The 18555-nt window shown below is 41.2% G+C and overlaps 1 protein-coding gene across 17 annotated transcripts in view; it reads left to right on the plus strand.

Annotated features, from left to right (window-relative positions):
• The window catches only part of ADGRL3 (adhesion G protein-coupled receptor L3), a 490362-nt gene that overhangs the window by 165432 nt on the left and 306375 nt on the right, over positions 1 to 18555 (plus strand). For 15 of the 17 annotated variants that reach the window (XM_021393480.1, XM_021393481.1, XM_021393496.1 and 12 more), the window contains one exon: positions 12392 to 12640. In XM_021393480.1, coding sequence (XP_021249155.1) covers positions 12586 to 12640 — 55 coding nt within the window. In that variant the 5' untranslated portion in view covers positions 12392 to 12585. The other 2 variants (XM_021393488.1, XM_021393486.1) reach the window with 2 other exon arrangements.

Here is an 18555-nt window from a genome sequence, read left to right on the forward strand (position 1 = left end):
TCTTCCTCTCTCTCTTCCTCTCTCTCTTCCTCTCTCTCTTCCTCTCTCTCTTCCTCTCTCTCTTCCTCTCTCTCTTCCTCTCTCTCTTCCTCTCTTTCTTTTTTCCTGACAAACAACCCTGAGATACAAGCTTTAATTTCAATTATTCCTGACGTACACTTTGTAGACATTATTGTTCACTTGGGCAGTGCTGCAGTGCATGATGGAGGAATAGTCTAACACTTCCTCCCTCCAGTACCAGTCATTTGTAGATGAGAATAGCCAGAACTGGATTAGATCAGAGAAAGATCAGTGTAAGAAAACCTGAGTTTCACACTGTGCTTCTTTGAAAGCTAAGATTTGTGTATGGATGTCCAACCTTTTGGCTTGCCTGGGTTGCATTGAGTGAAGAGGAATTGCCTCGGGCTGCATCTACAAAGGTTGCTCCAGAAGTAATGCCTCCTAATTATTTCCATGGAAACTACAACAGCTACAAAACACTCTTTTACAATGCATGATTGTGTTGACTATTAGCTATGCATTTTTGCCAGCAATGAACAAGAGCCTGCATGTCGTAACAATCAGCAGTTGTAACAGGGAAAGAAATTCTTAGAGATTTCCCAACATGATTGCTGTAAAAGGCAATTTTTTGCCTGCAGCTGATGTGTGACTGGCACCTCAGCATGGCTTCTCATGGATGAAGATTCAACCTGTGATTTCAGTGGAGTTCTCTTTGTCAGGCCTTGTTTTCTTCTTGTTTTCTTTCAGGTGTTGTGTTTTTTTTTTTTTTTTTTTAATTGATGGTCAGTTAGGATCACAGAAGATATTTTCTTTCAGTTTAGACATTGCCTCTTCGGGGTCTTTTTGCTTTGGAAGTTAAGCTTATGTAAATATAAGGTAAGCAATGGATGAAAGGATCTTAATGTTAGATTTGTAGCCATCAGTTGGCTCTGTTACATCTGATAGATTTCTCATCACAGGCGATCTGTGTTCTTGCTTGCTCAAATCGGGGCTGGTGCCAAGTGCTAAACAATGACACTATATATCTTTCTGCACAATTTGCCAATTTTGGTTACTTTTGAAGCCTGGTGTTCCTGCTTTGCCCTTGTGAATCTCCCTTATAGGGAGAATAAAATGAACAAAGGAGTGATTGCTTTAGCAAAATGTTTAGAGCTGATTTTATTATCTTTTTGTCAGTTTTCCCTTTGTTTTTATAAACCAGAGTACTTACTCCTCTTACAGTAAAATAAGTCAAAGTAAAGGCGTAGTAAAAAGTCATTGTTTGTTGTTTATTGTGAATGGCTTTTTGGATAATTGAATGAAATACTTCATTGCCGTTCACTTCCAGCCATGACCTTAAATAACAAAGATTTTACTTGCTGCTTGCTCTGCTTAGGGTGTCATTTTCAAAGGCCCTCTCTTGGTTGTGCTGCTTCCTGCAGAAATCGGTGTGATTTTCCTGGTGACCCCAGATGATCTAGCATCAGAGCAGTGCTTTTGAAACCATCTCCTGCAAGGGATCAGAAATGTGGGCTTCTTTCCATAGGGAGCATTCCAGGGAGTCCCCAGCCACCAACCCATCTTGCATATCAAATATAGCTACGTTTTGTTCTTTATACAGTCCCTTACAAAATATCACAAGAGACAGACCCATACATGAGATAAATTATCTTCCCTTATAGTTGCCATAGGTACTTAATTTCCTCTTTGGAATCTAATGTGATATCTACAGTTAAATGCTTCTCCCAGACTACTGGGACATCTTACTTTTTTCTGGGTAGAAGCACTGCATTAAGAGTAAATCAGAATTGGACTTTCCTAGCTCCTATTCAATAAATAAAGGCATTAGTGGAAATTGTACAACTATTATATTTAGAGTGTATGGAAATGTTACTGTTTACTGTTTTCTTGGAAATAATAGAAACTGAGTAATTAACTTCATTGCAGAGTCCCAGTGGTCCTGCCATTTCATTTCAGTCTGATTGTGGCTGATGGTGTTTGATTTTGCTAAATGCCTCTGAGTTACCCATTTACATTTTCTTGATTATTTTAAGTTTAATGTGTATTTAAACACGAAGAGTGGTGTAGAAGTTCATTGCTTCAGTTTGGCAACCTGAAAATGAGGCCAATGTTGTTGAATATAATTGCTCCAGTTCTGCAATAATGTATCTAAAAGATTAATTTTAGTACCTGGATTTCAGGTGCAGTCAAGTTGGAGTTAGCTGGGGAAAAAGGCACAGAGAGAGTTGCGGTTACAAATCTTCCTCTAAAAACTAAGATCACCAAAGATTAAAGATTAAGGGAACATACTTTGTGGATCACATGTTACGTTTTACAGCTCTGCTCATATACATAGTGCTGTAAATATAAGCATTGTAGAGCAAAACTATGCTAGCAAGGTTCTTTCTTTTTTTTTTTTTTACCTTATTGCATCATTTTCTGAAAAACTAAAATCAATTTTAAAAAGCCACAAAAAAAAAACCAAAAAAAAAAAAAAACAACAAACCAAACAACAACAAAACCACAAAGCAGAAACAACAACAAAAGGTGAGACCAGAACCCAACCTTCCGTGGTCAGAACAACCTACATTTCTCCCTTGAATCTTCTAGAGAATTATACTCTGTAATAGGCCATTAAGAAATATGTTTTCATTTGAGGCAGGCAGATTTTCAGATTGACCAGTTTCCCAACAGGTGTATTTTCTCTTTTTAGTCAGTTGCCACCGATCCTCAGCTATGAGGCATGAAAAGAGGGCAAATGTCTCACATTCCTTAGGCTGCTGCCCAGGACAGTTCTCCTCTGAAAAAGCACGTTCGTCCTGATTGTCCTCGCAGTTAATTTCTACAAGAAAGCACTCAAGGAATTAATTAATTTTAGCCTTTCACCCACCCAAACGTTTTATTGTTTAGACACTTTATAGTAGCCTTTAAAAAGGATGCCTGCATACTGGAGTTACTTTCTTGCAAAGGCAAAGAAACCGTGTTGCCTCTAAAAATAGCTTTTGCAGGAATGGGAGGGCCACCCCTTCAGCAGGACGACTGGCCACCACATGCTTCCTCGTAACTGCAAGGCACGATGCAGGAGTCGAGACTTCAACTGGAAGTTTCTGGTGGAATTCCAACCGTGTTTAAAAGTTCTGTTTAGTTAAGATCCCTCTTGTAATTTCAGCTGGAAATATCTGGCCTTTGTTTTACTTCAAAAGGGGAAAGAGAAGTGTATGTGATCCATATTATATAAATATTTCATCCATTGAGAGTTCCCGGTATAAAATGTTCCCTTTGTTGTACCAAGAGAAACTTTGGCTTTCGGCTGTAGCACAGTGGCCCCTTGTGACTGTAAATCACTGTCATGTATAGGAAGATAGGTGATGCTCCCTGTTACAAAGGGGCCAAAGAAGGTGCAGTCTGGGAGCTGGGGGGGACTGGACCACTGGCTTGGGGTGTCATTGGAGGACTTTCATGCACAGCGGAGTCCTTGTTATTTCATCAGGTGACATTAGCAGGATTTGATACAATGTTGGCAATAAATATTTGGATCAGAGATATGTTTGGGTTTGGTTGCTGTCATTGGGAAGAACTATTTCTTTGGGAACTAAAGAAGTGCTAAATATTTACCACTCGTTATCCAGGTCTGCTTGAAATATTCTCCTTAGCTTGGCTTCAGAGTTACGGAATGGCACATGTGGCAATCACAGCCTTTACCTCTATGCCTCTGTTTTCTGCATAATTGGTGGTGTAGTCTTTTTCTCCCATCCTTTGTGGACTGGATAATCTGAGGGAGGAAAGGGGAAGGGAGACGAAAGCTGTGTTTTGCTGTGAGAATGCCCAGGACCTTTCAAAACTAGGCTTTGGGAAAGATGGTGACCTCTGTTAGCAAAATACAAATAATAATTAAAAAGCGTCTGCACAGCAAATGAGTACAATGATTGAACCTTTTTCTTTTCTTTTTTTGTTTCAAAAATCAAAGGGGCTGGACTGTTGATTAATGTGTAACAGAAGTCATTAACGTGGTAAAATGTCTTTGTTATTACTATGCAGACTTTTGCTGCAGGGAGCCGTAGGTGCCTTTAGTCCTGATATTTGGTCTATTTGTCCTTCTATTATTCCTGTGTAGGTAGCTCACTGAAAATACCACATCTAGAAATTTAGATGCGGCATTTATTCTGCTGCACACATCTCTTTCCCTTACTATTTCTGACACAGAGCACTTCTGCGTTACCGCCTTGCTCCCCGTTGGTCTGCGGGCTGCCTTTGCCTCATGTGTGTGTCCTTCTCTACTGCAGCGAGTGCTGTTTGTTTTTCTCCTAGCAACCAGGCTGCTCTATTGTCTTGGGGTCTAAGAAGAGAGTTTTATTTTATTCTTTTCTCCACCACGAGGTACGAATGATTAAGGCTGGCCACCTATTCTGAAAAATGTGTGCCCCCCAAAACCAAAAAAGTAAAATCTAACTGAGGCTTCTTCTACGTGGTAAGGTCAGGAGATTTTGTAGATTTTACTTCTGTCCAGGCCGTTCCTTAATTTGCATCATTTGCTTGAATAATACAACCCTCCTAATATTTTCCAAGCCACTTACACTTAAGTAATCACTTACCTTCAGCATAAACCTCATTGATTTTATTTCTCATTGAAAACATCAGTAGTAGCAAATATGATCCTATTGGCTTACAGTCTATTAGAAATAAAATTATATTAAATGTCTTGTGGCGTGTGAAGAGGTTAAGTCAAGGAGAGTCGTCCGAGAAAGTCATCCCGGTGTAAAGCATAAATCTGTTTTATATTTAAACTACGTGTCACCCACCAGCCAAAAATAGCAATGATCATTAAAACCCAATTTGCTGCTAAACATTAATAGACATTTATTACATCATAACAGATCTGAAAGACAATTAAACTTAACTTTTTCCTAGATAACTTTCTCCTAAAAAATGTGTTATTCATCTGGCTTTTGCCATTAATTCGTCAGTGATTTTTTTTAAATTTGATAGGGTGCACATGCACACAATTGTGTGCACGTGTTTAGGTGATCTTGTTGTTGCTCTGATTCTTTCAACAGCAGTACATTTTAAATGGGAAAAGCAATTAACCTTGGTTATACCACCTGTTAATTTCCCAATCAGCACAAAAGTGAAGAAAATTACATTTGCTTTGTGCAAAACAAATAATATCTGTTGCCATCCATTTGAGAAAGGAATTGTAAGCGAGAGCAGGATAGGAAGGCACCATAGACGCGCGTTACACGCGGGAGATAGATCACAGCTTTGGTGCTGTTTTCAGAGCATTTGCTCAGGCAAGTGCTACTCTTCCCATTTTGTTACTGCACGGAGTTGTACAATTCAAGTAGTGACCGGAGCTGGGCAGCGGTGCCAAAAGCTCTACTTCCTGTGACAAATGCAGTTTTGACCCTGACATTTTGGTTCATGTGCTGCTGGCTGGCTGGCCCTTGCTGCTGTGGACCCTACGTAACAAACCATTGCAGGGGCCAGGCTGCCTGTTCCAGCTGTGCCTCTCTCAGTTCTCTATAGTTGCTAGTACCTTTACTTCGCTATTTAACTTTCGTACCCCAGCAAAGAGCTAGGGGGCCAGCTGTGCTGTGAAGGAGGCCACCAAGAGGTACACAAGGCTGTCTCTTTCCCCCTTTTCCAGACTGCATGTCTCACAAAAAAGTTCTGCCACTATCGCTTCAAGTAAGAAGACAACTTTAGCATTGGCCACTTTTTTGGACCAAACAGCTCTGAAAATGTGTGCACTATCCCGTGGGTCCTGGCTGATGTAGGTACCCCACCCACTCCCCCAGCCTTTGTGTTGGCTCCTAACGAGCTCAGGCAAATGTAAAATGACCTCCACCTGTCCATCCTCCTTCTCACAAGGTGAAGACCCACAGAAAAATCCCTGTCTTACTGGAGTTCCAAAGCTGTGGTGGTGAGTGGCTCTGAACACTTTTCTTCTTCTTTACAGTTGCAACTGCTGGGTGGTTTTGGTCAATGCAAGTTAGGAAGATCCCTTGTCCTCAGTAAGAGGACAAGAGAAAGAGGTAAGATGAAGGAGATAGAGAAGGGGTATGTGAGAGAGAATGGAGAAAAGGGTATTGAAAATTACTTGAAAGGTTACATTCACGGGCATTGGGGTGTATACTTTCTCTGGCCCCAGTATTGCACTTTGCTTAAAGATGTATTATTTAAACTCTCGTGCCATCTTCTCTAATCTTTTGTTTTATTTGTTCCTCGGAGACTATCACTTTCTCAGCTTAAAGCAAGACTTTACGCAGGATCCGTGCCATCACAATTCTAGTGTTGATAAGATTCTTGAATAAAGGGGGTTAGTATGTATGGGAGAGGTGTTGCCTCAAGAAAAGAGCTCTGATGATGGTAGCAAAGGGAAGATAAAGTCATGCTGACCCAGGAGGCAAGCTTCTCTCTACTTGCAATGCATGTCCAACGTATGTTTTTTTTTTTTTTTTTGTCAAAGAAGAATTGCCAAAGTCCTGTGACATGCAAATAAGCATTGAGAGTATTGTTTAATCAGAGCTTTTGATGTTATGAATCATTCACAGAAAAAAAATTATGAGATTTGATTAAAAGTTGTATGAATTTTAAGTCAGACAAAAATGTTGAGCTATGTTCCTTTACAACTGGTTCACGGAGCCTCTCGGCTGCATTTGAGTCCTCTTTTTCAGCTTTTCTCTGTAAGGAAAAACTTACTTGAAAAGAGCTGAAACTTTGATTGTTCCAAGGAGTTTTCACCTAGTGACAGTCATGCAGCGAAACCATAACTTTTGGCACTCTGTAAGGAGTGCTTGGCTGTTCATTATTTCCCCTCTCAAAAGGAGATGTACTGCAACCTTGTAGATTTAAGATGGCAAATTATGTAGGTGTGATACATTTTTGAGAAAGATCTTAATTCCTTCTCCTTTCTTTGGAGGGGGAGGGGGGAATTTTTTTTTTTGATCATTCTGGTAATAACAGCTGGATATGGTAATGTAATTTGTTTGTAATTTGGAGTTGTTTCAGGTGGTCGTAAGCTGCTGATGCTGGACAGTCTGTGCGAAAAACTGCATAGTTGTTCCCCAAGCTCATAGGTTTCTTTTCCTTGATGATGGAGTTGCGGATGGGCTGACATGCTTCTTGTGAGCCGTGAGCTGCTGTTGCAGGCAGTGCTTAACCAGGGAGAGTTACAAAGCTTTTTCTCATCAGTTTTTGGAATACCTGCTGGTCTAGTGGCAGTAAAGCAGTACAAGTATTTGTATGTTTTACCACCTGCTCAAATGATGCACTACACCTTCTAAAATTTTGCAAGTGATATTGTGTATTTGCAAACATGAGGGGATGCTGCGAATATTGTACCTTCCTCTCCTGAATCTGTAATGAAGAATGTTGCAGAGAGTAACCAGCGGGCACTTAAGGAAAGCACTCAGCAGTTGTGCAATTTGGACGTACAATTTAGTACAATTTTTATAAGCTTTGTGTTTCCAAGATGCTTATTTTTCTCTCTTTTCCTTCCCCTGTGTCTTCCAGTGTACAGTCACAGGGCAGATGAGAAGCTTCACTTTTAGTTTGGTTACCATTTTCTTCTGAAACTACTTTGGTGCTGGATTGAATGGGAAAATTAACAAGCATCTGATAGCTGATAACCCCCCTTTGACATTTGGAAGAGGACAAAAGCCTCCATTTCACCCATCCGTGAGGGGGGAAAAAACAACACACCACTGCTAGGTTCATCTGGTCTGTATTTGGGTGTGCTTTTACCAAAGGCTGGATTAATCTGAAATTTGTTAAGTCACTTAACTGTTGAGTTATTTTGTAGTGAATCCCATAGTACTTCTGAAGAGTTCTTTGTCCCTTTGAATTGCAGCCTCCACAGGTGGCCCGTGAGGCTGGGTATGAGCTGGGGGAAGTTCTTCCTGGGGAGTGTAAGCAGTGCTGCAATGATATTTGAGAATCTAGGAGTGGGAACTTAGTAGATGTTGTTGCTATTGTTGCTTTTAGGGTTTTTAAAGTAAATTCTCGTTACTTCAGTAAAGGAGTAAAGGGCAAGAATGCCTTTAGGTTTTCTTTCTCCTGTTTGGTTTTATTTTTTCTCCTGGGCTAAATACAGACACAGAGAGGTTTACAGACAGTTCAGAGTGGCTAGGAGTGCAAGTGCACGTGGTTCCATTGAAATGCCGTGAGTGCAACCTTCTGCTGCCCTGCTTCCAAGGCTTTGTACTGTCACTGGTGCATGTGTGACCATTACCTCACAGGCTGTGTCGCTGCCACTGCGAAGTGACCATAGAGCCATGTCCTGAGTGAGGGAAGGGTTGAAAATGAGATGAAGGTGGGAAGGGATGGGCAGGGCAAAACTTTTATTTTTTGTAGTGATACAAAAAAATGATTAAATTAAAAGAGGTGTTTTTCAGACAACTCATGGCTAAATGTGTTGTGGCATTTCTTCAGTCATTCATAATGGGAGCAGCAATGCAGGACATTCTTTCTCTTGATGTTTTTTTTTTTTTTTTTCCCTTAAACTCCATTTAATGTACTCACTTCGGAAGAGATGGCATATTTTCATTCTGAAAATGATTTCTCATACAAATTGCTGTGCAAGTAGTAGATGCTGAAATGGGAGAATTTCATCTTTGGTTCCAATTTGGCCCATTGGCTTTGAAGAGTTTATTACTTCCAAGCTTTTGTTCTTGTGGTTTTAATCAATATTTGTTTGAAACATCATGCTTATTTTTTGCATAGTAAGCAACTTATGCTAAAGAAGGAGATAAGTGTAGGAATCTTCTCTATTAAGGAATATAAAGCAATCCTTGTATTGCTGAGCTGTAATTTTAAGTTGGTTTTACTATACACATTTTCAGGGGAGAGCAGAAAATTGTTGAGAAGCGTAACTGCATAAGAAAAGCAGGATGTTTCTGTCTGGCTTTTGCTACTGAATGTCACTGAAAACACTTGTGCCTGTCCAGTGTTCACACCATGGTGGTTGAGAAAATGCCAGATGTCAGAGGAGGGCAGGCAGACTTTGCCTGGTGAGAAGGGGAGCATCCAGCTTGGTGCAGGCACAAATGATCACATTTGGTTGAAGCCCACCTTCAAGGTGGACTTGTGACAGGTTTGGCTTGTGCCCCTTCAACTTCAGACTGTTCACTTGAGATGAACTGGTTTCCTTATCTTTTTCATCCTGCCTGTACACTGTCAGGAGATGGGCTCGGAAAATGCTCCCTGTGCTGCTTCACATCAGCTGTTGAAGCAGAGACTTTTGAGTAGATGTTTTTAGTGTATACATAATACCCTTTTAGGAAGGCATGCCTTCACAAATACCTCGTTACACATCTACACCACAAGGCTGCAGTTTCCTTTGGCTCTCTTCTATCTTGTCAGTACTGCTTTGAGTTAGATTTTAAGAACTGCCAGCATGCAGATCAGGTTTGGGTGATGCTTGGCAGCAGACCAGGCCGTGAGGCTATCACGGGCAGCCCTATGGGCAGAAAGGTCACTGAGCAGAGGAACTTCCTTGTAAATTAATGCATGCCATGTCATCTTCATCATTCAAATCCAAACCCCTTAGGCCAAGTGTAACCCTTAACTTTCTCACTGTGATAGTATATCCCCTTTTTGCATCAATAAATGTAACAGCACTCAAAAGTTCACAGCTGCGTGCACTCTAGTTTCTCTCTTTGGCTGTACTTTACCTGGAGCTAGTCCAAAGATGAAGTGAATTTTGTTGTGCTGGCCTCTTCCTGCATCTCATATACACTGCTGGAGAGGGTTGTGTGACCGTTAAGAAGAGGATTGCTCCACTCATTTCTTATCTCGCTGTTCTGCAGGCATCCAGCTCACAAACACAGTATGATTATTTGATCATACAAAGTATGAAACCAGGCAGAGCTGTGTAGCACTATGTGTTTGGTTTGTGTAGCAGTATCCCATGTTGCTAAACAACTTCAGCAGTTCTCCATGCGTGTTGTGGGTTCATTAGGCTTCACATCATGCAAAAATCTGAAGGGTTTGAAGAAGTCTCTGCAGGAGCAGACTTAAGGGCAAGACTGTACCCACCACTGATGTGTGAATCATTTTGCTTCTTAAGTCCCAGCCCGTGAGACCGCAGAAAAAAATTTTAATCCTATCATGTAGGAGAATTCAGGCAGACAGATAAAAACTGCATGAAAGGCTACTGTGTAAATATTTATTGACAATTATCCTTTCTCTGAGATAGGTGTCATAAATCATTTGCGACTTCTTGAGTTTATACCCAAAAAGTTTTTACTGCACCATAATGTTATCTCCTTCTAGCAGGTTTAGATTGTTCAGAGGTCGAATCAGCTTAAACAAATAAAAGTTAGAAAACAAAACCCACTCCTTCACTCCCCAGCTGAGCTTTTTCCTGAGCAGTCTACCTGACCACTTCTGTTTTTGTGTATTCCTTTTCAAATTTTGTTGCATAAAAAGTTTCTCCCTTTTAAAAACTCTTTATAATGATGATGCTGTAGAAAAGGCATGCCTAAAGGCCAGTAGGGTGGTTTGATGTATACTGGTAGCTTTTTAAAATTCAGATGGAAAACTTGATCACTATTTCAAAAATATAATTTAAAATATTGGTGAGCCTTTTGGAAAGCAGGCTTTAGATGTTATTAGTGGCTAGCATCCTAGCTTGAGCCACGATTTAATTTCTTGCTTGTTTGTAAAGTAGCCATTTGCCTTCCTCTTGCCCTTAGGCTTTTTAATCACCACAGTTATAGCCGAGAAAAAGCTTCAGACCCCAAATGCTATATTTGAGTGAACAAATTGCAGGGATAGACTGGTGAGGGGAGAAAAGTGAGAGAACAAAATCTTGGCAGAGAAAGCAGATATACTTATCAGAGAAAAATGCAGCTTCCTTATAGACTTCGGTTCTGAACAATGTGAGGTTTGATTTAGCTGATCAGCAAAGAGAGGAGGCCAAACAAAGGCCACTTTGTCATGCCTGAATTTCAGAAATATATCCACATCACAATGGCATGCAGCACAGTTTTTCATACAGTTTTTTGGCTCAAACTGGCTTTTGGGTAGGAACAAAAGTTGGCAAAAACAGCTTCTTTGCTCAGAGAAGAATAACTTCTGTTGATCAGAGATTTTTTTAGAGAGATTTTTAATTAGACCAGTGCTGTGAAGGCTGCAGAGTCAAGGGAGTTCAAAACAGATATGCAAAGTACTTTACAGTTCCTCATACTTTATCATCATTTCAAAGTCAGCAGGGAGCTAAGTCTCAAACTGATGCCATGGCTTAACTCTGTATAGTTGTTGTTTTATTCCTGCCAAGCTTGAGTCACTGTGGCCACCTAGCCCCTTCATGAGAGATTAAAATGATGGGAAGCTGGAATCATTTCTGCAATTTCATGAGTGAATGTTTCTATTCAAGCATGGATTCCAATTTCCCCATGCTTCCCTGAAAGAGTGTGGGATGGATAGACCATTATTTTTAATCCCACATTGAAAAGCTGTGAAGCTCGTGCAGACATAAGTGACTGAGTCCCTGGCAGTCACCACAGGTGGGAGCTACGTGGTAAGGGGGACTTCAGTCTCTGCCTGGGTTCAAAGCCTAGTCCAGATTTGATGCTAAGAGCATCATCAAGCCCTGAAACGTGCTGCCCGGGGCTATGGTAGATTCCCTATCCCTGGAGGTATTTAAGATAAGCGTGGGCGTGACATCTGGGGGTATGGTTTTAGTGATAGGACTTGGTAGGTCAGCTTGATGGTTGGAATTGATGACCTTGACGGTCTTTTTCAACCTACGTGATTCTATAATTGGAAACACTGCGCTTTCCACACGTTCTTGGAGGTAATGGGCTAGACCAAATGGTGAACTTGCGTTCAAAACTGCTTTTTGTTGATTTGTCATCACACTGGCAAATATGATCTTTCAGGAACTAGCTTTTACTGTTAGGTCCTGTACCTGAGGGTTTGGGGTGGAAAGAAGGAGCCTGGAATGGGAGTTTATTTCTGTGCAAGAGATCAGTGCAGAGCAGTAGTTAAACCCATTTCAGCAGTGGAATGTCTATCATCTTCTCATGTATAAATACCCAAATGTTTCCAAGGGAGTTACAGGCTGTTTTAGAACTCTTATGTATGTAGATTTTAGTGCAGTGCATATGGACTTGCTTTTTCCAGTCACCTTTCAAGCCTGTGGACTCCCTGGGCCCATGGGCATTGTGTTCAAGACTTCTATCTTAATCCCTGTTTTGAGAGAGGAAGTGGAGCATTAGTGATGCACAAACTGACTCTGCATGGAGACAAGTTTTAATTCCTGTTGTACATAAAAAACATCTGAAGGGCCGGGGGGTAGATATGTTTGCCTTTGCAGCTGTTGGCAGCAGAGACATGCAGCAAGACTTGATTGAAAACACCTATCTTAGTATTTTACTAACTGCATTTTTTTTTCCTTTCTTGTTTCTAGGTCGCAGATTCTGGATACTGGCTGTGGGATTTTTTTATTATTATTTTTATTGGTTTTGATTGGCTTTTTCTCCCTTCTTGGATGTGAGTTGGAAGCCAACAGCTGAAGTGTTGAAAACCAGTGCAGAAGGACACTCACCTTGTTTTGTTTGAACCCTTGTTTGCTGGGATACTTTCAAGCCCTCCTTCACAGTCATGTGGTCATCACAGCTGCTGTTCTTCACAATGCTCTTAACACCGTTAGCCCATGGTGAGTGAGGGATGGGGGAATGTTACTGTGGGAAGGGAAGGAGAATGGAAAAGAGCCAAGACTTTGCCTCCTCTTCTTCCTAATGTTTTTTTTTTTTTTTTCCCAGGATCTTGATTTCTCTCCTCACTTCCCACCCAGGTCTTTGAATTCTTGAGCTAGAGCATGACTAAGTCTTGAAATAAAGAACTTCGGTCACATAAATATTTTTGTTATAAAGTTTAGCTACCATGTTAAGGTAGTCTTGCATCCTAATGCCCAAGTCTGCTCTGTTAGCTGTATGTCACTAGAATTGTCTTTCCTGGCCTCTATGTGAAAATGACTTCTCCTTTTGTGAATGCTGTTCAGTAGAAGTGTGTGTGTCCCCCTTCAGCCATAGCCCCATAGATCTTACTCACTGTCATGATATACTATGATTTCAAGCACCGCAGTGCGTGTTTCCATGCTCTCCTATACCCTATGTGACCCTGAGTCTACAAGAACTGAAACCAGTATATTTGTCTTTATCTTGGCACGCTGTGTAACCTACCTGGCAACATGAGGTCATCAGCTGTAGCACCATGCTGATGCAAGTAGGCAGTATGTGAGAGCTGAGCTAATATCTTCAGACATCACTGCTGTGCTGTGGGGATGTGTTAGCTTCAGCTCCAGAGTCTGTGCCCAGCATCCTATTGCCCACAGTGTCCATTATGTTTTCTTAAGTGGAAAAATTTGGTCCTTTTATTAGCCATGAAAATTGAAACCTGACACATTTAATTCTTAGGGATAAGACTTCAAGAAGTAAATTGCTAGATTTCTGAATTGCAGAAGGGTTCAGGAGCTCCTGTTCTCAGTAATGGCTGCTAAATCGTGAGAGCTGAGCTTTGAAAGATTTGGCTGCTTCCTGATGCCTCAGTGGAACATGAGCTCCACCGAGAATCCCATTTTAATTGCGGGTCTGTGGGAGCGTGTTTGTAAATGAGATGACTCCCTTCATGTAGCTTCTGCACCCCTGCTTTGAAAATACTTGAGTCTTTTTGTGCATAGCACCCATTGTGTGTGTGCTAAGACTTCAGTGAAATTTTACAGCACAGGAAGTTTAAAAAAAAAAAAAAAAAAAGATTGGCTGGATGTATCTATTTCTAGAGCATGGCCTGTCTGCTCATATCACTTAAAACACCTTTGTGCACAAAGGTTATCTCTGCTGTCATTCCTTAAGCAAAACTCTTCACTAACTTGAAAATTAGAATGAATAATTAAACTGAGCAAACCAATTGGGGTGGAATGGAAAGAACTATTAGGAAAGGTACTCTCCATTCTTCCCTAGGAAAGTTAACGGGTGAATGTTTTGTGAATCTTTATAATTAAACAGTATTAACAGTTAAACAGTTGACAATTTAAATATGCCTCTGGCAGTTCTGTTTTTAATTCATGGTGCCACTGCAGCTGGAAAATCCTGCATGATAGTCACAATAAATGAAAATGTCACAAGTATCATAGGGGTCATATGGTGCTACAGGCGAGCAAACGCTACAGATGTAGAAATTAGGTGCCTGAAAAAATTTTGGCAGTGCTACCCTCTATGCTTTTCTACAAAGTAGGTGCCTGGGGTGGCTGCCGTGCGTTTTCTTTAACAGTCAATGGTGGTAAATCTGACCCTTATATGTTATCTCATCCCTGTAAATCACTAGTAAGAGTGCAGTAGAGGCTTCCAGCAATTTTTGAGCAGTGGAGAGTGAAGACCTTCGCTCTCAGAATTGAATCTGTCTCTCCTTCTTTTATTGACCAAGATGTGGTTACCATCTCTAAACTTTGTCCTGCTGCTTTTCTTGGAAGAAGTGAGGAGAATCTCTGATTGTTCAGGGTTGGTATGTTCCTGATCCTAAACAAAGGGAGAAGACTGCAACGTAGCTGTGTCACGTGGTAAGAGTATGTTTGGTATCAGCTTCCCTGAACAGTCAAACCCACCCAATCTCCCACGAGGAATGAAGGACATGCACGTTACAGTGAGAGTGGTACTGTAGGTTGGAAAAAATAGGCTGGCAGCACTTCCAGGGCTTTGAAATTGGACACAGAGTATCTGATGGCTTTAAGGTGCTCTTGCTTGCTGCCTCTCCCTGCAAATGCTCACAGGAGGCTGCCTGAAGTGGATGGCAAGACAGTATTAGCGCAGAAGGCGTTCCTGCTATAGCCTTAAGACAGTATGGGTTTAAACACATGCCACAACTTACCTTGCATATAAAGATAATCCATTTAAGCCCTGCTTAATTTTTCCTTTCTAATAATCCACTCTCATTATACATAGTAGGCGTTTGTATTTAGTCTAACAGGACTCTAACAGGAGCTGTAATAGTCCTTGTACTGCAGTGATTACCAGAGTAGATACAAACTGCTTTTATAGTTCGCAGCTCGCTTCATCTCATTCCCTGTTTGAGTTTACCAGTGCAGCCTGTTCATCTGTAGGCGTGGTAGTTATGTGCTGGGTCTCTTAGGCTGGTGATCCTATACATTTGTTGATTTAGGGTTTAGTTTTGTTTGGGAGTATGTGTGTCTTTTTTAGCCAGCGCTTTTCTGGGAGTATATTGTGACTTGGGTTACAGTGAGCAGTGCGGAATCAATGACTATGTGACTTAAGTGATCTGGAGGATGAAAAGTAGTTTTTCAGTATGCTGCCCTGCTGCACTGTTGTCTTGCTGTTGTTCTGCAGAGATAATGAAAGGGGAACAAGCCTTGTATTCTTGCAGTTTCTTGGTGATGGTGTTAATTGACTGTATCTTAAAAGCATAGGTGCTCTGATGTGTCCAGATTGCTCTGAATCGTAGCTCATAAAAAGCTGAGTCCACATGTACTTAAGATCAGTACCAGAGTAGCGCATGCTTCCTTTACTGTTGCTGCCTGTTGTGATTGAAAATAGCTCTTTGTAGATGGGCCAGTGCGAAGGCCCCAGAAATCCATCCCCTCTTTTAAGCTCCAGCAAAGCCTGTCAACTCATCTGTTGGATAAAACTAAACCTGTTATTAAAAAAAAAAAAAAAAAAAGATAACTAGCTAAGATCAAAACAACAAAGCCAGGGAATAAAAATAAAAATCAACCCACTGATACCAGCAGCAACAACAAAACCAGCGAACAAACAGAAAAGGCTCTGCAATATGCTGAACTTTTGCACTCCCACCTCTTTGCTGCCCAATTGAAGGCTTCTTCTAAAGCTTCCAAAAGCCTGGGCTCCCACAAAAGTGCTGGTTGGCTTGCATCCCCCCTGCCATGCACACCTGAGCACACTCATCCCCTTTGCTTGCAATGTGTAGATCCCCACAGGCATTTTCAGGAATGAGCAGCTGTTCTCATCTTCTTTAGCCTTCCTCCCCTTGACCCTGGACAGAGCAGCATTCTCTTTAACCCACAAATGTGAGTTGTCAAAGTTCACCCGAAATGAGATAGATGTGACAGGCAGCAGCTCAGCTTGCGAGCTTAGGGAGACATACACCTGCTCTGTCACATTGCTTTCGTGCTCGTGTGACTGAGAGCTGGATTTAAAACTTCCAGGCTGCTGGATGAAAAAAAGGTCCTGTAGCCATCGTTTGAGGTGGTGTTTTTGTTTTCCAACCAGTAACTTATTTTAGGATTTAGAAGAGTACTGAAGGCCTGTTGCGTCCAGAGATCTTTTCCCATCAGACTGTTTTATTTTTTAGCTAGTTAGTTTTAGGGATTATATTGTGTGCATAGTTTCACGTTGAACAGGTGCAAGATGCTGTACATAAGGATCAAAGGATGATTTTTGGTGTCACTCTAATGCTTTAGCAGTCTAATCCGAAATAGAACAACCACTTATTACTCCAACTGAAGGGATAACTCAAATTGCCTGGTTTCTGTTGAGGGTTCTTACAAATGCAGTAAAATCAATGGGCATAGCTATCTGCCCACTTCCTCTGCTGCTAAGCTCTTTCCCTGTCAGTGCTTTGTGAGAGAGAGCCATCAGCCTCCGGTTTCCTGCATAGGCAAAACCCAGTGTCAGTGGTGGGGATTTCAGCTTTTTTGTTTTAACACCATGTTTGTCAATGACTTGCATGCTTTTCTCTCCAGATGGAATTAGTTATAAATCTCTTTCTCCACATAGAACTTGATTTTTTTGGGGAAGGAATACAGTTGTTAAATTCAAGCTGAAGTATTTTCGGTTTGGACAAAGTGTGACAAGTCTTGGAGCATGGTACTGTTAGGAAGCCTCAGGCCTACTACTGACACTTGACAACACCAAACCGGTTTGCCTACAGTTGCTCCTGGCCCAACTCTGAATTTCCAAAAAATGAGTTGCCTCTGAGGCTTTATTTATGCAGAGTTGCTGCATAGCTATGAAGTGACCTCCTTGCATCTAGGATAGATGCCACCTTGTCTCTTCGTAGGAGAATTAGTTCAAATGGGACTGAAATAATTTGTTCACAGAGTGAAAAATGAATTTTCAAATCTTCTCAAGTCACTGTAGCTGAAAGGAAGAGGGCCTTGTCTGCTGTCCTGTTGTGACCCTTGGTGTTTCTTCAGCACCTTCCCAGTATTTCTAGGAGATGCCCGTGGTGAGGGATAGCTGCATCTCTGCAAGGAGACGCTTTGCTCTGGAAGGTCAAACTGATCTCTCTAGGCACTAGCAGGTTGAGATTCCGAGCTGGTTTCTGTGGGAACAGTGGAAATATTTATTACTGAGCAGCACTTGTAGTTGCCTGGTGACAATGATTCTGTTAAAGCAAGCAGCATTATCTTTCTTGGGGGAATATATGATGCTAGCAAGCTGGTCCTTGGTGACAGAGTGCTGTTTAATGTGAGCTGAACATTTGCTTCACTACTATTTTAATACGGTGAAAATACTGTCACTACTTAAAATACATACTGTGTTTCTTTTATACTTGTTCAAGTGTTATGTTAGCTAGTGAATGGTGGATAATTGCCTTTTACTACAATACTCTCTATTTAGTCAAAATGAAATACAAGAGACATGTTCTATTAGTTGTGAAATAGCTAAGCTGACTTCCAAGCTTCTGCCTAACTTCATTGTTTTAAAAGATAAATCATCCTTGAAGTATTTATAATATTTGCTATTCCTGGCAATTTGTATTACCTGCAGCAGTGCCACCTTTTCTGTAGTGGAGTAAATGATTGTGGAAGGCTTTTCCTGATAGAAGGAGGTGGCTTGTCTGTGTCTGTACTGCCCTGCTTTCATTAGCAACAATGTACTAAAATCAGGACTATTAAGTTTTCCATCTGATGACTGACCAATCTATAAGCTGATAGAGGTTGAAATTCAACCTTGCAAAGACTCTGTACACCACTTAATTCCCACTTAAGCCATTAAGCGGTGCAGAGGTCTGTGTGCAGACCCACTTCACCCATGTCTAAATTTCACACTAAATAAGGAAGAAGATTTTAAGGGGATTTTCTGATAATGTTTTTTTTCTCCTCCATTTTTTTCCCGTATTTGACAGATGTGACTGCTTGTAGCATCTTCCTGCCTTAGGGAAGGAAACAAGATCTTTTCCTCTTTTCAGTTGCCATTTGCAGCATTCAATACACGCACACCAGAGCAATCTTTCTGCGAGCAGAAAGCTCGCACTCGACCTGTAGCTGCCAGCATAGCTCTGGTTACATGAAGCTGGAGCTACAGGATTGGAACTATAGAAGTGGGCTGGTGCTAGGGCCCAAGTTAATGCTTGGAACTTACCCTTTCCTGTAGCCTTCTGACTCTGCATGACATGGAGCAGCAGTACATGTGTTTCTTTGTGGGCTGCAGTAGGAAATGCTTTTGCTCCCACAGTCCTGAAAAGTGGGGATTGGTGTTGTCCTACAGACCTGTGGCCTCTGGTGCTTTAACCATTTCCTGACAAGGCTGCCTTCTGATGGATAGTGATCAACTCTGTGCACTTTGATTTTTCTAGCATTAATTAAGCCATAAGATG

This window comes from Numida meleagris, chromosome 4 (assembly GCF_002078875.1).
Source record: "Numida meleagris isolate 19003 breed g44 Domestic line chromosome 4, NumMel1.0, whole genome shotgun sequence".
In the NCBI taxonomy this organism is placed as follows: domain Eukaryota; kingdom Metazoa; phylum Chordata; class Aves; order Galliformes; family Numididae; genus Numida; species Numida meleagris.